The sequence below is a fragment of the Chelon labrosus genome (assembly GCF_963514085.1).
Source record: "Chelon labrosus genome assembly, chromosome: 9".
Lineage (NCBI taxonomy): Eukaryota > Metazoa > Chordata > Actinopteri > Mugiliformes > Mugilidae > Chelon > Chelon labrosus.
The window spans coordinates 25379591-25392597 of NC_140359.1; the positions used below are offsets into that span (position 1 = coordinate 25379591).

General features: G+C 42.0%; 1 protein-coding gene across 2 annotated transcripts in view; it reads right to left on the minus strand.

The window, feature by feature from the left end:
- dapk1 (death-associated protein kinase 1) overlaps window positions 1-13007 on the minus strand; it is an 83606-nt gene that overhangs the window by 28589 nt on the left and 42010 nt on the right. The window contains exons 4-7 of one of the 2 annotated variants that reach the window (XM_084552289.1): window positions 6718-6856; window positions 3689-3818; window positions 2253-2301; window positions 2056-2082 (exon numbers count right to left, since the gene is read on the minus strand). In XM_084552289.1, coding sequence (XP_084408415.1) covers window positions 2056-2082; window positions 2253-2301; window positions 3689-3818; window positions 6718-6856 — 345 coding nt within the window. The remainder of the gene's footprint in view (window positions 1-2055; window positions 2083-2252; window positions 2302-3688; window positions 3819-6717; window positions 6857-13007) is intronic. The other variant, XM_084552290.1, reaches the window with a different exon arrangement.

The window sequence follows — 13007 nt, forward strand, 5'->3', positions numbered from 1 at the left end:
GACTGAATAAAGCACAGCTGCTCGCAACAGACAATTAAGGCAGTTTTTTCCACAAGGCCGGCCGGTAAAATCACCAGGAAAGTGTTAAGTCAGGACATTTACTGTTTTCCCAAAATGCTTCGCAAATGAGACGTTAAGATGCTCTGTGCACATTTTTTTATGCTGAAATAAACTAATCTTAACAACCTAAAATCCAAATTAGGGCACGGGCAGAACAGAAAGTCACCACTCGCTGATTCACCACATTCATGCGAGTGATTAGGTCTTTTTAAACGGTTCAAGGGGAAATATTAGTTTGTTTCACTGTGCGCAATAATTGCCTAATGAAGCTTTCATTATTTGTGCCAACTAGATCCTAATGCTCGTGAAAAAATAATCCCAGAAATCCCAAAAGAGTCGAGATGCTCTCAAGCAACGTCCAGAATTGTTTACTGACTGTTCCCAGTTGTTATTTTTTTTGGTCACGTTCCCTCCAGCAACGAGAGACGAACACTCGGTGTAGCTCACAGTCGCTCTGCTGTGATAATAGGCAGCAAACAATCTATTTTCTACCTTGCTGTACAAAGCTGTGACAGCTGTGTGGGTGGACAGCATGAACAGGGATCGTGTGTGTGTGTGTGTGCAGTTTGCATGTTAGCGTGCACGCTCAAAACTATGTAACACAGAGACAAAATGATGCATCATTTTTCTAAACCTGACATGCCGTTTTTCTAAAGCGACTCACGTAATGTTTTGCGGCTACTTATATAATAATCAGATAACACTTTTAGGTTGGCATTTACCTTCCGTTTACCTCGCTGTACTTTGGTGAGCACTCAACCTGCTTGTGTGGGCACATATAGCTAAAGTGCAGTTCTGGAAACGCTTTTTACATTTGGCCTTGTGTAGGTGTCACTCTGAAGGATAAAGGTGCGTGAGAGGTTTGAAAAGCCTCGTAACGGGGAATAAAAAGAGGACACTAACATCGAGAGCAGTGGGTCATCGAGGGCCTACACTTCTTTTTTTTTTTCTTCCTGTTGAATTAAACCGTGCTGACATGTCTGCAAACGGACGCGTCAGAAAAAGGCTTAGATGTTTAACTGAACTGTTGGATGCAAAGATCACACATGAAAAAAAAAAAAAAACAAGCAGCCGGTGAAGTAGTGAAGCTTTTATGGAACAATCAGCTGCATCCACAAACTTTGATTAGTCCATTTATAAGAGGGCAGAGGCGTCTAATCAGGACTCCTTGTGTGAGATATGAAGCGTTAACTGCACAACACGCCGGCAAGATCAAAGGCGACTTATCGGACAGTGGGCAAAGACCAGAGTCGGTTTCAGGTGAGTGTTAAGTTCAAGCTTGTTACTTTAGACATTCATTACCAAAAATAAATATATAAAACTACAGAAAGTCTTTCTGAGCTGCAAACTGTGCAGCAAGGTCTTCTACATTGTTTAATAAAAATAAAAAGCATGATTTAAGGAACTGTGTATTAAATACTGTAATATACAAACAATAAAGGAAGTGAGTAGTTGGAATATGAGAGGTACCGATACAGAATCTGCTATCTGTTGAAAACTGTGTTGTTTTGTGAGTGTGATCTTTGAGGTAATAAATGCAGGTACTAATGACAATCAGTGACGACTACAATGTTGTGGAAAAACAAACACAAGTGGACTTATATTGTATATTTAATAAAAAGCCAATTAAAGCACTATCATGCAAAATCAAAGAAAGAATCTCATGCTCAATTAACGCCAAAAGACAGTCTTAACATGCTCCACGGTTCTTGCTGCAGGCCGTTACATTATTCACGACAAACAGCGACATGAGTGCCGTTTGCTCCAGCGAGCTGAACAACAGAGAGGTCAAAGAGCAGCCGTTAACCTCTTTACGTCCGGACAAACTCTCTGACTGACTCTCATGTTCAGTGAGTGACGACGCCGCGGGGGTTCGCAAGGAAACTCAGATGCGAATGTGAAGGTGAGTGCTGTCAAAAGCCTGCGGTGACATGTGTTTCTGATTCATGTTTTACATTACGATGCGTCGTCACCGGTGGCGTTTCTGATACTTACAGGATGTAGGTGATCACGCCGACGCTCCTGGAAACAGGCAGAGAGAGAAAGATTTTTTAACATCAAACATCTCGGAACAGTTGTGCGCGCTCACGAGCAAAACATACATTTACATCACAGCAGATGTTCTCCATAAATAAGAGCAGTGTCAAACAGCATATGACAGCGATGGTGGTGCAGATTGTTTATTCACTCACCACATGTCTGCCTCCAGGCCCAAAGGTTCATAGTTGACTACTTCTGGAGCTGTAAGGCAAACGCACCAAACAAGAGATCATTACTATTCAGGTCAGCACAAACTAACTTTACCTCTGACTAAACTTCAGTCGGTCTTTTTTCACACTAAATCATTTCAGCGTCTTCATAGTTTAAGAGTTAAATTAAAGCATATTATCATTTTAAGCTGGGTAGGTGTTGTTTTTTTAATCACACATCCTCTCCTTTCTTTTCTCTTATGTCCACAGTTGTGTGAATAATTAGACATCAAACAGTTCATTTCTAATGAATCCTAAACATAATAAACTTGATACGTAACAGAATTCAAGCAGTGAAACTGTGTATTAGATTAATATTTTATATTAAACATATATCACAGTAATATGTTATGTATTCTCTAACCTTTATTGAATAATCCTTTGAATCTTAAACATTTTCTCAGCCTATATTCGGGCAAACAGTAAAAGCAGGTCAATCAGCTACTAGTGGTTTCAATATGCAGTTTACACAAGGATTTACAGATATCGCTGCATTATTTGGATAATAAAAATTACACCGATACCAGGGAAATTTTTAGATGTTTATTCGAAATGATTTCCTCAGGAGGTTTGAGTCCCACTGTATCAAAAACACAGGCATTATGCCTCTGTGTTCAGATTTAACTGGGTTCTGACTCAGAGACGGAGATGATTGCACGATCTGGATGCAAATTGCAGCAATTAAGTGTTAAGGGATCTAAACTACCTTAATTTCCTGAACGAGCTGTGCGTCACGGTCTCGCTTTCGGAATAGCCGTCTACGTTGGCAAACGGGCCAAATCAAGGAGCGATACTACAATAAAACAACTTCCTGTTGCTTTTACAACGAGCACCTGTCCCTTTCACACGAGCCTCGTCTAATTCTCCTGCTAGCACCCGAAAAGCTGTGTCTCATAGTCAGGAATATTTGGATGTACATCTAACAAAACCACAAGCTGCAAAGGAAAATGTGGAAAAAATAATATTTCCCACTTGAAATCTGGCTGTCTGCCACCTGATCTTTATTTACACCATTTGACTGCTGACACCCTGCTGAACGGGGAACAAGCTGTGGTCTTGGCCTGGTTGATGCTGGAAGTGGGCACTGACATCAGGCGGGGGGAGACAGGAGAGTTGGCGGCCGCCGCTGGCAAAGGGGTAGATGAGGGCAGATGGCACTGGTGTGTGTTCACGAGTGTATGTGTGTTGGAAAGAAGGGCCAGTTCTGATAATCAGCAGTCTATTATCAGGTCTCTCTCTCACTTAGTCCCTGCGGCCCTGTTGGCACCTGCTCTCACAACATGCGACCCCAGGGATGAGGCCAGTAATACGGGGAGGACGAACTCGTTAAAGCAAGATGTCAGATAAGACAATGAGAGAAGACGGCAACAAATACTGACCCACAAACTCCGGAGTTCCAAAAATGTTTTTAAAATCGTTGCCAAAATCTATCTTGTGGGCCAGTCCAAAGTCAATGAGCTTGATGCGCGGGTGAGGCACAGACCGGCTCAGCAGCATGATGTTCTCTGGCTAAAAAAAGAAAGGAGACAAAAAGGACATATTAAAGGATGAGACAGGAAAGGTAAACAGACAATGTGGTCATTTAAACTCTTTTTTAAAATCTCTTTCCAGTTAGGATGTTACTCGTACGCAGGTATCTGTGCAACAACTGGTTTAATGCTCGTAAAAATGAAAAATAAAAAGAGAAATGTTGAGAATTTTTCAGCATCGAACACAAATTAAGAGTAAACACAGGATCTGGCAGCAGCGTTGGACACAAACCCAGGAACAGTCTGCCAGGAAGGAGGCTCATCAGGGATGGAAATCCTATGCAAAACACACGAGTAAAAAGCTCTCGAGGAAGCAGGAGAAAGGGAAGAACAGCAAAGATGTGCTTTAAGCGAAGCCAAAGAACAGAGGCCGGACATTCCTGAGGACACAATGCCTCCTTCAGACGAGTCCATCTTCTCCTTCGAAACCTTGCCCTTTCAGCTTGAGCCGAGCCCGAGGATTTAGTCTGGGGCAAAGAAACAGATCGGCTGTGGGCAGCAGCGCCAACACGGGGAGGATGAGAAAAGACGATCGAACCCCGGCTCAGCTCGTTGGTTTTCTACGAAGCCGTAAAAACGCTGACGTGATTACGTTTATGCCGGAGTGAAGGAAAGTGACGTCATGTGTGGGTTACAAGCTGTTCCTCTTCTTCATCTGGTTTCAGTGTGGCTACTGTCAATGACCACGTTTACATGGTCTTTAGTATCCCGAATTTGATCGGGATATTGAAGTATCCCGATTTCGTGTTTGTTCATGTAAACACCATATCCCGAATTCAGAAATCGGGATATGCCCATTTCCCGATTTCAAGAAACCTGGTTTTGCTACCTGGAGTACTCCGATAGAAGCCGGGATACTGGAGCATGTATACACCTTATCCCGATTTCTGACGGCTGCCCACTGTCTGCACAGGCGCGAGTGACGCAAAGTGACGCACTAGATATACAATCAACATGGCGGCAACGAGAACGTTTCACTTTTGGAGCGATGAAGAGACTGAATTTTGCCTTAAAATAATGAAAGAACTCAACATAACTACGTGTTTAGATGGCAGAAAACACAGAAATGCTGATGTATTCAAATCTGTTGCGGAAAAGCTACGTGACGCTGGTTTTCCACCTCGCTCCGTTGAACAAGTTAGGTCGCATTGGAAAACATTGAAAAAGACGTAAAACACGCATGCGCAGATAGGATGCAGCGATCGGAAAACGGGATACTGTTATTTATCATGTATACGGGGATATGAATAACCGGGTTTCTCTGTGTTCCATGTAAACACCATATCCCGAATATGCTCAAAGCCGGGATAAGCCTCAAAACCGGGATACTAAAGACCATGTAAACGTGGTCAGTGATTAGAGCCCCGATCACAGAACAAGTCAACACTGATAGAGAGGAAGAATCAAGCTCTGTCATTTCCTGTATTTACCATTAACAGAGCAGCTGACTGTAAATCACTTTGGTCCATCAGGTGATATACATAGAAGATGACTGGTTCTAAGTCAGACATCATTAGCCTACTAGAATATTAGGCTCCTGCGAACAATAAGTGCATCGAATGGCAATATTACCGTCTCTGTAGAATTGATCTGAAACTACAAAGACAGCTCTCAAAGCAGACTTTTTGTGGAGCTTTTTGTTCAGATCCTAAATGTTTACTACTTCTTTTATCTGCTTTACTCTTTAACACTCAATATGTCGCCGGCGGCACGTTTGCACAGGGGTAATTTTGGTTTTACCGTAATTACGTCACTGTTTGTGCTTTTGAAGACGTTGCGCTTTACAGCCGGTAAGGTGTCATTACGATCATTTCACTGGCGCCGCTCCCAGGGAAAAAAAAGGTTATTACACTCTTATAACGTCTCATAAACTGCAACTGTAATAACTGCTAGGTAGTAAAAAGGTTCCAGGTACTCTGGGAAAATGGGCAAAAGCAGTTTTAAATACAGTTAATGACCTTTTTATAGTCCAGGCAGACATTTTTTGCTCACCTAACGTCTTAATAACAAATATATTTTAAATCATTTCACATTACACAAGAAGAAGGAATTGCTATAATAAACTTTTGTCACTGTAAACTGAATGCTGCACTACAGAACAAAGTCAATTAGCTACACAAATTAAGTTTACTCGGAGCCACTGCTGGACAGTGAATAACAGCGAGCCATGTCCAACGCCAGGTTGCAGCGGTCATTAAAAGCTCTCGCATTGATCAGAAGCGACTGGCAGCACAGAGGGGTTTTTATTTTTGTTTTTTCCTGCAGGACTGGAGGCCAGATGTCCTGAACTCTGATGCATGACTTGTGAGGATTGTTATGTAAAAGGAGAAGTCACTCTGGAGTCTCTGTTCTTCACATGCCAAAATATGCGGCCATTAGCGGACAGCTGATCAATGATATTGACTGAGAACAGTCACAACACGAGTTTAAAAACACAGCAAACCCAGATGTTGGGTTATGAACAGGAACCTCGTGTGCTGTATGAGTGTGCTGCTCTGCTTTGAGTACGCTATGACCTGTACAGCTTCTCCCTCAGGAGACTGAACTACCCACACTCCATAATAAAAAAGGAGAGACTCCAAACTGCAGATTAGTCACGGTAATTATCCTCTCACGAATTAGCTAAAAAACTGAACTTATAACTGCTCCAGGGGTGGCAGCGTTTAGACATTGGGGTTCATTTGCTTTGCATGTGTAGGAGGAATCTTTTCAGAAATTAAGTAGAAATACAAGAAGACCTTTGGCAAGTCCTTTTCACGACTTCTGGATCCAAATAGTTTCCACTGGAATCTCAGTGGACGTCTTTAATTCTAAATGTGTCTTTTCATTTTGAGGACATCACCCACACTAAACAAAACAGCATAAGCAGCTTTTAGTACCTTCAGGTCAAAGTGAGCAATCTGTTTGGAGTGAAGGTAGAAGACTCCGTCCAGGATCTGCTTGAGGAACTGTGTGGCCTCCTCCTCGCTCAGTGACTCCTTCTCTGCCAGGAAGTCAAAGAGCTCTCCGCCGGCCACGCTGGACAAGGAGAGAGAGGGAGAGAGAGGGAGAGAATTAAAAAGGGAGATCTCACAGATCAGAGGCGGCCACAATCCCAGATTAACAGAGCTGATCTTATGTAATCCAATCACCCTGGTGCATTATAGCTTGACCAATTTACACATCCAAGAGTACATGTTAACCGATGCTTCTCACAGTGAACTGGAGTAAACTAAGAAGGCGTTTGTTGCAAAAGTTACAAGATGTGTTCATTGAAATTCAACACTATTTATCCGTGTCAACACAATTAGATCAAACCCTTTAACCCTTTAATATCTAACGAGTCGCCAGTTTGCGGACTCTGCCTTACCGCTCCTACGTCAGGGTATCTGGAAAAACTCCAACGTTAAGTGAAAGCTGAGACGTTGCACTTTACAGCCAATACGGTGTCATTACGGTAACTTCAATTGCGCTCTTATAACATGCAGTCAATTCGCCTTTGGCTAAGCCCCGCCCCCCTTAGTTATCTATAAGGCTCTGGTATCAACATGGCTTATGCTGTGACAGCTCTTCCTGCTGAACTTTTGTCAAACTTTTATAAAGCAGCAAATAAAGTGTCCGATGGAAGTCGGCAAAAGGGGCTGCAATATGCGTTCGAAGGCTATATTCAAGACATACAAGTGAAACGCGACGAACAACAAGGCATCCAAACAGAGGCAAAAGCATACCGGTCACAGTCAAAAAATGAACCACCGCATATCCTATTAATCGAGACGGAGGCTGGGACTGACAATATCAAGGAGCAAAGCTGGGTACGTCTCTATTCACTTCTATAATCGTTATTACGAAGCAAACGGACTAACGTTACGCACGTATAACGTTGTATTTCTTCAGCGTGTGCTAGCGTATCAACAACTATGCAACTTAAGCTGTAACGGTGATGTTTTGGTTAGCTCCACAGGGTTTTGCACGCACATCATTGGGCTTATCCGTACCCTGGATGCTGGATATATACCGACAGTAGCTATAGCCTGCCGAGACCGAAAATACGAGACGCCTGCGTTAAAGTCAATGGAGCGCTGTGGAAAAAGTGTCGGACCCCTGTGGGAGCTCTCTTGGCTGTGATTGGTCAATCTACATTCTAGGGTGTGGCTTAGCCAAAGGTGAATTACAATTAACTGCCAGATATTCTATTAAGTTCCAGGTATTCTGAACAAATTGGCAGAAGCACTTTACTCGGGACATTTTCTGACCTATTTATAGTCCAAAGAAGCAAGAAATTCCATCCAGGCGTAGATAGGTGTTAAAGGGTTAATCATTTGAACTGAACATTATGAAGACATAATACATTAATCCATTGGCGCAACAAAATGAGATTTAAGAGAATGACTCAAATTCAGCTCATCCTAACTGATGTCTAAGGTGATTTTCATAAGAACATTTAAATATCCCCCATTTAAAACCGTTCACAACAGCATCAAGGGGTGCTAATCACTACCAAGTCATGACCCTACAATTTATCTACCCAACCAACCTTCTAAAAGCTCCGATCGGATCCATTTCACATCAGAAGTGAAGATCATTTAATAAACCTGTGGCGCGATAAAGTCCTTATTACATAATTACTGAAAAACCTGGTGACAGGGAGAAGCAACGAGGAAAGATGTGAGGATAAGATGGAGAACAGAGAGGGGGGTGGGGTTCATCATGCTCACAGCAAGACAACGTGAGGAGAAATGTGACGGAGAAAGCAGAAGTGAGAGGGAGCGCAGATAACTGTAATTACAGCCATGCTTATCCAGCGTGTTGGTCTGACGCTATATGTGAAGAATTAAACTCACCGCTAGGCCACTTAAATTAAAAAATACAATATTTCTGCAGCCGATTCACCTTGTTACCATTTTACATTTACGACTCCACCCCCTTAAAAGACAAAACACCGACTTCCGGTTGGGCGATGAGAGGAATGGCGGCGTAGCTTGTAGCTCCCACCAGTCGGAGATAAATAAACCTCCCCCCAACTAACGATAAACCAAATTCAAACAGAAGTTACGAGGAATGAGCGGGGGGACACGCCAGAAAGGCCGAAAAACTCTGAAAACTCGGGAAAAGACTAACGTAATGGAGGTAAGCGGCGAAACAGGGGATAATGGCGGCGAGGCAGCAACCGAAGACGTTACGCCAGCACTACACAAATACTTGTCGGAAATGACTAAAGAAATCCGTGAACTCAAAAACGACATAACGGCACTCAACGCGAATTTTAAACAGGAGTTTGCTAATTTTAAAGAAGAAGTTTACAACAAGCTTAAGGCAAACAAAGACGAACTACAAGATCAGAAAAAAAGTCTCAACGAGGCGCAAACACGCATCGAGGAGCTAGAGACATATAACTTGGAAGCTAAAGACGCTCTGTTGACAACACTGCGTGAGCAGAGAAAGCTACAGGATAAGCTAACCGATCTCGAGGGAAGGTCCAGGAGGAACAATGTACGGATATTTGGAGTTCCAGAGGGCTCGGAGGGGGACTCGGTCACCCGCTTTGTCGAGGAGTTACTACAGAGGGAGCTGGCTCTGCCGGAGGGGACGAGTCTGCTGATTCAACGAGCACACCGAGCGGCAGCGAGGAGGCCCGGTCCCGGGGAGACTCCCCGGTCCATAATCATAAACTTTCTCCGGTATGACATAAAGGAGATGATACTAAGGAAAGCCTGGCAAAAACGGGTAAAAATTGACAACTCGCCTCTGTACTTTGACAACGACTATGCGACCGAGGTGGTACAGCAACGCAGAGCGTATATGGAGATCAAAAAGACCCTCAAGGCCAAAGGCATCCGGTTCCAAACGCCCCTGACCAAAATCAGGATCTACTGGACGGACGGGCCCCGGCTCTACAACAGTGCGCAAGAAGCAGCGAAAGAGATGAGGAAAAGGGGAATGGATGTACAGATGAAGGAAACTGATGAGGAGCGCACGATGGAGGAGCGGATTCAGGCGGCATGGTCATGGCAACGCATCAGGGAACCAGGGGCGTGTGGAGGATTAACGCAACGCACCAGAGGAAGGCTGCAGGAGTTCAGGAGATCCGAAGAGGGAGGAAACATCTGATTGAAACGGGAGATCCGGACAAGCATAAAGTTTCATCTCAAAATAAGTGACCCATCCCCATATCTTAGCTATATAGTACAGTACGTTAATGTGCAGACCTGGATATCTATGAGTAAAAGAGAGGTAATGTATCCCTGGGAAAACGTAGGGGTTGGGGGGAAAAGATGGGGAAATAGAGACCAAATTATTTAAATACCCCAGGAGATAACCCTTGTTTACCCATCTGTTTATTGTTAAATACAGAGTTTAAATGCAAATATACCAATATACATGACTAGGCCTCTATACTTTTCATTTTGGCTGGTGGAGTGGGAACGCAGAGAAATGTTGGACACTACTAGAAGGCAGGGGGGACTATATGCAGGACCTCTACCCACCTCTAGTGAGGGGCCCCCCCATTACTGGGGGACCTTCCCCTCTCCTACCAACAGGGGCACGGGCATGATTGAAGAGGCCCGTTGTTATCGGAAGTATTGTTTTGGAGTTAGAGTTCTTAGTGTTGTTCGAGTTAAAGGTGTCAGTGGGAGAGAAGAGGGAAACTTAAAGAGTGAAGATGATGCAACATAGTCAGCTTAAAGTGGTGTCTCTGAATGTGAATGGGTTAAGTAATCCAATGAAAAGAGGGAAGGTCATAGCAAAACTAAAAAAAGAAAGAGCACAGGTTAATTTTCTACAGGAAACACATTTGTCGGATCAAGAGCATGAAAAATATAAAAGATTGGGATTTAAAAATTCATACTTTAGCTCATTCAAAAATGGGAGGAAAAGGGGGGTATTGATATTGATACAGAATGGAACAAAATTTGAGATTTTAAAAGAAATTAAAGATAAAGAAGGAAGATACATTTTGGTTAAAGGGAAAATTGAAAATCAATTAGTTACACTCGTCAATGTCTATGCACCTCCGGACAGTGATAAGAGTTTTTTCAAGAACTTATTTGAAGTTGTTGTTCAGGAAATAGAAGGGATACTGATATGTGGAGGGGATTTTAACAATACATTGAATCAGGACTTGGACACAACTAGCACAAAGAAAAATAGCAAAACTCAAGTGTCCCGATACTTAAATACTGTATTAACAGAGCTGGGAATTTCAGATGTCTGGAGGGAACTACATCCATTTAAAAGGGACTTCACATACTTCTCAGCTCCCCACTCAGTCTATTCAAGGATAGACTATTTCTTCATGAAAGCAGCAGATAGATTCAGAATAGAAGAGTGTAAGATTGGAGTAGCAGACCTGTCAGATCATTGTATTCTGCACCTGACACTGAATATGATCAGCAGGAGACGGAATACAATATGGAGAATGAATGTTGGTGTACTAAACAATCCAGGATTCATTGAGGACATCAAAAGAGAGATAAATACATACAAGGAAGAGAACGACAATGGGGAGGTAGACTTTACTACTCTATGGGATGCCATGAAAGCAGTTATGCGGGGAAAACTAATATCTCAAGCATCATTTAATAAGAAAGATAGGTGGAAATTATATCAGATGAAGATTGAAGAGCTGAAAAAATTAGAGCAACAACATATAGATTCGAATGATACAGGTTTACTTCAACAAATCAAGGAAGTGAGGACAAAAGTGAATGAAATACTAGGAGACGAGGTGGAAAAGAAATCTAGACTTCTAAAACAGACTTATTATGAATCAGGCCCTAAAGCTTCAAAATTATTAGCCAGGAGACTAAGGAAACAGCAACTCATGAATACAATCCATAAAATCAGAGATCCCATTACCAATTCATTAGAATTTGAACCAGGAAAAATAGAAAACGTCTTTGAAAAGTACTACAAAAAGCTATATACACAACCACAATCAGCGGACAAGGAAACAATAAGAAACTTTTTAAGTTCATTAGACCTACCAACAATAGGAGAGAAACAGAATGAAAGTCTAAATTCAAGTATCACAGCAAAGGAACTGGAAGAAGCCATAAATAAGTTGAAATCAAATAAAACTCCGGGGAGTGACGGCTTTCCGGCAGAATGGTACAAAATGTTTAAAAGGGAATTGGGTCCAATGTTATTAGCAGCCTTCAATGAAACCTTAAAAAAAGGCAAGATCCCCCCCTCTTGGAAAGAAGCCATAATTATGGTGATACCCAAGGAGGGGAAAGATACAGAATTCTGTGAGAACTATAGGCCTATATCAATATTAAACTGTGATTACAAGATATACACAACCATCCTAGCCAAAAGAATCGAAACTTTTATGGCAGAACTAATTAATGAAGATCAATGTGGCTTTATCAAGGGACGCCAAACACAAGACAATATAAGGAGGACTTTACATATAATTGAAGAAGTACAAAAAAAGGGAGAAAGTGCACTGCTGCTCAGTTTGGACGCAGAAAAAGCTTTCGATAGCGTCAGTTGGAAATTTTTATATCTTACTCTAGAAAGATTCGGCTTTAATCCAGACTCCGTTAACATTATTAGAACACTTTATCAGGATCCGAAGGCTAGAATTAAAATAAATGGTAACCTCACTAACTGGTTCAAACTGGAAAGATCTACTAGACAGGGCTGTTGCTTATCGCCAACTCTCTTTGCAATTTTCATAGAACCTTTGGCCCAGGCAATAAGAGAAGACGATGGTATAGCAGGGATAGAGGTAAAGGGCGCAGAACATAAAATTGGACTATTTGCAGATGATGTTATAATCAGTCTAAAACAACCAGATGTCTGTCTTCCAAGACTTATGGAGAGACTGGATTCATTTTATTACTTGTCGGGATATAAACTCAATGTGACAAAAACGCAGGTATTACCCATTAACTATAACCCACCCCAAGCCATTCAACAAACATATAAATTCAAATGGAAAGCAAAAACAATGAAATATCTAGGTATAAATATTAGTGGAAACTTAACAAAACTGTACAAAATTAATTATGGGACTCTAAATCAAGAAATTCAAAAAGATATAGAAAGATGGAAGGCGCTAACATTAGATTTTAGCTCCAGAATAGAAATCATAAAGATGAATGTTTTACCAAGGATATTATACTTATTCCAATCATTACCAATAGAAATCCCCGCATCACAATTCAGAGAATGGAACAAAAAA